This window comes from Brachyhypopomus gauderio, chromosome 18, assembly GCF_052324685.1.
Source record: "Brachyhypopomus gauderio isolate BG-103 chromosome 18, BGAUD_0.2, whole genome shotgun sequence".
Lineage (NCBI taxonomy): Eukaryota > Metazoa > Chordata > Actinopteri > Gymnotiformes > Hypopomidae > Brachyhypopomus > Brachyhypopomus gauderio.
This window is the reverse complement of record NC_135228.1, coordinates 15176938-15182177: the sequence shown is the minus strand read 5'-3', so window position 1 is coordinate 15182177 and position 5240 is coordinate 15176938. Positions and strand designations below refer to the sequence as shown.

Here is a 5240-nt window from a genome sequence, read left to right as displayed (position 1 = left end):
TTCAGAGCCTTCATTGTAAATGCGTTTTTGTTTAGTTTTTGGGATACTTCTTCAATACACTGTGGCAACAGGAAGGTGGAGAAAATCTTAATGATTCTTCTTGAAGATGTTGGGGGTTGCAGTTTTATGCAGATATTAATTCACTGAAATGTAAAGGGCTCCACGCCCATCTGTTCGTGCTGTTCTCTGAGTGCTTTGCTTAATTTCGTTAGAGTGGCTTTTCCACGAGCTGCATGAGTCGTTACTGTGAGTGAACGCAGCCTTCACCTCACATCCTGTGTGTTGGACGTGTGTCTGTGGACCTGAAGGGGGACTCCTCTTCTGAACTCATTAGGTGTATCTGAGAGCTTCAGCTGGTTGCAGCAGAAACGAGTTTATTGAACAGTCTTAAGCAGCTTTTTGTCCACTTTCATGCAACTACTGGTTCATCGTTCTTTCTACATATTCCCTACAAGCTTCTCTTGGCTGCAACAGTCTAAAAATATAATGTATAGCAATGCTAATTGGCTACATCAACTACACCAATGAATGTTTGGTATAAAAGCCATCAAAAGTTACAAGTGACAAACTGACAAGGACTCAAATCTGCATAAAACAAACTAGATGCTGAGACTGATATGCACTCAATTTGGGTTGCATTTTTCATAAAGAAATCACCTTGGACTAAAACATTTATATTATAGACATAACAGTCTTCATCATTGTCCTGCCAAGTGTCCTAAAACACATAGAAGCTGTAGTAAAATAGCATTTTATGCTCAAATTTCTCTTTGCATCCTAAGCAGTATCGGAATTTCAAAAGTTACTACGATGATGGGGGCATTTTCCAGTCTAGATATTTTTTATGTAATAGTTAAATTGTAATTTTGAGAGGATTAACTAAACAAATTGTTTCGAGGGTAATGGACATGTTTTATGACAAATGTTATGCTGTGGTTAGAAAGTGAGTGCAGTCTAAAAGTCTCGCTCAGAGGAGCACAGAGATACAGAGTGTGTGAGTGGTCTGTGGTGGTCCTCACAGCCATCCTTTTACAAGCGACATCACCATCAGCAGGGCCAGCAACGTCAGAGCCGGAGTGTCACTAGCACCCCCTGCAGGACACTCAGGTGCAAAACCTGCCGTTGGACTGCTCGCAACTTTTTCATAGGTGGTTATGAAAATCATATTTGCTTCAGTGTCCCCCTTACAGCAGAAGTGCTATACACACTTTAATTATTAATGCATTTTAAAATTGTATACTTTCGGTTTTTTAGGCACTGATGTTTAGTAAAACATTACGGTTTTACAAACGTTTTGCAATGAAGAACAGCCTATTTAAATTATAGGCAGATGTTACAGTTAAATTAGTGCTCACATCAATATTCTTGGATCTTTTATGTCGTACTCGGCATGAGACTCATGTTGGACTGAGCGTGAGTCAAGAAAGCCAGTTTGGATGCTGGTGTGTTTGGGAGGTTGGAGGCTGCAGTCAAGACTTTACGGCTCCTATTTTACAGCTGTTGCGGATATATGTAGATACATATTGGAAATGTATGCGTTTCGAAAATTTAAATGACCCATAATTCAATCGTTTTAATATGTGCCCGTATGACTGGTCGCCACCAGCGTTTCATTTTAAGTCCTGAAATTTGATCACCTTCTTTACTTCTCTGTCACGTCTACAGTCCTAAGGAGAAGGACTGTCGTGTGTCTCTATAAATATTAAACGTGGGAGCGCCTTTCAAGTTGGAGGTGCTGTGGGTATAGTTTTGAATTTATAGTTGTGGAGGTGTAGATCTTCTACTGCTCGCTAGGGGGTGGTGTTGCACCCTTTTCACCCTTCGTCCCACACACTTGGCCATAAAAATGTTGGATCAAAAAAATGTAACGTAACGTAAACGAATAATGTAAATTATAATTATTACAACATATAATAGTGAAGCATTCTATTTATATGCCAGTGCCTTTAAAACATTTTAAACGTAACGAACATAAATAAGAAGTGGAAATTAAAGTGATAAAATGAAAAGGTCTAGCAGCTCTAAACCAACATAAATTACAAGTTTATTTTTCTTGAGGCCTCTAGTTCCAAGAACATTTAACAAAAGCCCATTTAAAAAAGGTTTAAAATTAAATCTAAATCCACAATTCCACAGTATTAAGTCAGCGTTTTGTAAGATTTTTCAGGACGCTGACTGCGGATAGCTCCGCCTTGCTGTAAGTGTACACAGGCATAGGCAGTTGTGATTGGTGTGAGGTACAAAGTCCTGAACTGTTTGTTATTTTAAAAAATGCATAAAGAATATGAACGAAATGTGTTTTTCCACACCATCAACCATTAAATCTTTGTACGTTATTGTAGTTTGACAAATCTCCAGCTAACCAAAGTAGGCCGTTTCAAGGCAGTCTGGCTCTGCTTTGAACCGCCCCATCACTGACCAGCTTGGCCCACATTCTGATTAATAATGAATTCATGATCATTCTGAACTTTGTAATATTAACCAAATAAATCTTTCTATTCAGAACTAACTCACATAAAAGCCCAACAACAAAATAAGAAACAAACTTTGGGTCATTTTGTAAGCCCAGATTTTGATTTCAGTATCATGTCTGGATGACGCAAATCCATACGGTGTCCTCTCGCTTAGACAAAGGAGCGTCTGACCAGAGGAGGCGTGTGTCCGATCTCACCGTGGCCTTCCACCTCACAGCCATGTCTCCATTTGCTCTCCTGAGCCAAGCGGTGGAGCCACAGCACCAACACCAGGAGGGCCAGCAGAATCAGAGCCATAGATAGTGTCAGTAGCACCCCCTGCAGGAGACCTGGAGAACTGTCCGGCGCTGTATGTGTAAAGATTGAAGCAACTTAACTCAGACGTTCAGTGTTATCGTGTTACTCATAAAAAACTGCTACTATTACTAATAACACTTTATTAGAAACACCCACTTTGTTCCTGTCGTTCTTATAAGTACACTTTAAACTCACAGATTGCAGCCCACAATTTCTTACCCAGCATGCACCCTGTTTGTCCCTTATCGGTTTCTGACTACAAGACCACTACTGACCAGATGTTCTCTGGAATGGCGGATCGTTCCCACAACAGCATTGACACTGACGCAGTGCAGGTGTGGTTGTGAGCTGAGCTGGAACAGGATTATCAGGCACAGCAGCAGTTTGGCATGCGTTAGTGTAACTGCTGGTTTGAGAGTGGTCCAACACCCAAAAACACTCCAGCCCACCATGGCCCATGTCCCTGTATATTACGCATTGCGGTGACTAGGTTAGATACTGTAAGTGTACACCCTCAGGGAACAGTGTGTGTGATAAAGGAACCGTTCAGACAGTACACGGTATATTAGTGTCAAATGTACTGCTGATTTCTGTGCTCTGACCAAGGTGATCTGGACTGAACTCACCTGTGGACACTGAAAGATTCACAAAGCAGTTCTCAGTGCCCAGAGGGTTCATCACGGTGCACCGATACACACCGGAGTTCTGTGCGGACATGTTGACAATTTTCGCTGAGCCCATCAGCTCCCCTTAAGGACAGACATAGACGTAGTTCACATAAGATTGAGACTTTAGAAACGCATCAAGCTTAGACTGGTCATTCTCAGTTGATGATGCAAGTGAAAGTTTCAGCTGTTTACCCTCCATGATGACAGGAAGGATCATCTGGTCTAGGTCCAGCTTCTCCCAGCTGATATGTGGAGCGGGCACTCCCTGGACCACTAGGCAAGACAGAGTCACGCTGCCCCCCACATTAGTGACCCCCTCCCACAGGCACACGGGCACAGAGGGGGGCACTATGTGCACACATACGGCAGGCATTCGGTGACGCATACAATTTGTATTTTAGACATCATTAGACTTTACGTTTCAGTGTTTACATCTTCATCTTAAATAGCGTCACATAATAAGGAAAACAGCTCATAGTCTCAGCTGCAGTCTCCCAGTACGTGTGCAGAATGACTGCTGACTGTTTGGAGAGACACTGCCAAGAGACACTGGGTACTGGGTAATGAACACACGGCAAACTGTGCCTGGTCGTCTGCGCAGGGTTGGTGAACATGAGGACCAGAGGTGCCTACCCAGTACACGGAGGGTCAGTTCATCAATGCCAGGGTCTCCCGTCTCTGGAGGGTTGCTCACCACACAACGGTAGATGCCAGCATCAGACACCCGTGTGTCATTCAGGGTGATGTCAGCGCTCCAGGGCATGGCAACGAACTCCACCCTGCCAGCGAAGGCCAGGCTTTCAACCACTTGCCCTTGGTGAAACATTATCACCTGGTGGACGAGTGAAATTTGTACCCAAATATAGTGCATGAGGTTGACATACTTTAAAAGATGATGCAATGCAATATGATCTCAAAGTAGCGTTATGCAACATTGGCTAATTTATTTCATATCCTGTACAAAAGGCTAAAAAAAAAGAATAAATACTTAACATGGCCTGAAGTACTTTCAGTATTGTCCATAAATGTGCACATTTATATTAATTTTTACATATCATGTTTTAGACATGTTCCCTATTGAGCTATGGTAAATCTTTAGCAAGGTAAAGATACGAAAGTTTTTTATTGTCAAGTAAGCCATCAAGTTATAATTAATGTGGGGAACAAAAGTGTTGATTTTAATCTGGTCTCTCACCCTGGAGGTAGAAGGCCTGGAAATGGAGTAATCTGGATTTGATGGATGTGACAATATTGCCTCTTTTTAATCTACTGCTGCAGAGGGCCTTAAGGTAGAGGAGGTTCCAGCCAATCATTCTCTCTGTTACTGGAGGAGGCATTCAGTTTCATTTCCATTTGAAGGCCTTGAAAATGGTGCTTCCAAAGACTCTGAATAACTCTTCCTGGGTTGCTACTTACGATTGGTCTGGGAAGCTGAATTACTGTCCTCCACGGTACCAAACATGCTGGGATGTAAACTGAACAAATGACTCAGAATCTACATCTACTCACGTTCAGTGGAAATGAACCCAGTTCTTTTTCCAACAGTTGTATCTTGTGCAGAGTTCAGTACGTAGTACCTGTGTGGGTGAGTCCCGATCAGACACGGGTGTCATGGTCCAGATGATGCTGAGGCGGAGGAGGGGCATCAGGCTGAAGAAGGAGCAGGGTAAGGTGACCGCATGGCCCTGCACCACCTCCACACTGGACTCCCCCACGGTCACACGTACCGTGTCTACACACGGGAGGAGGACCTGCCGTCACAGCTGTGCGCTGGATCATTCAAGTACTTTCTATTGCAAGG

At 43.0% G+C, this 5240-nt stretch overlaps 1 protein-coding gene across 1 annotated transcript; it reads right to left on the bottom strand.

The window, feature by feature from the left end:
* Positions 1-2073: 2073 nt before the first annotated feature.
* LOC143481372 (immunoglobulin superfamily member 11) lies at positions 2074-4468 on the bottom strand. Its single transcript, XM_076979372.1, has 4 exons — positions 4073-4468; positions 3632-3787; positions 3398-3520; positions 2074-2821 (listed from the first exon to the last, which is right to left on the bottom strand). Exons 1-4 carry the CDS (start codon positions 4308-4310, stop codon positions 2625-2627), a joined length of 714 nt encoding a protein of 237 aa, XP_076835487.1. The 5' UTR covers positions 4311-4468; the 3' UTR covers positions 2074-2624.
* Positions 4469-5240: the final 772 nt, after the last annotated feature.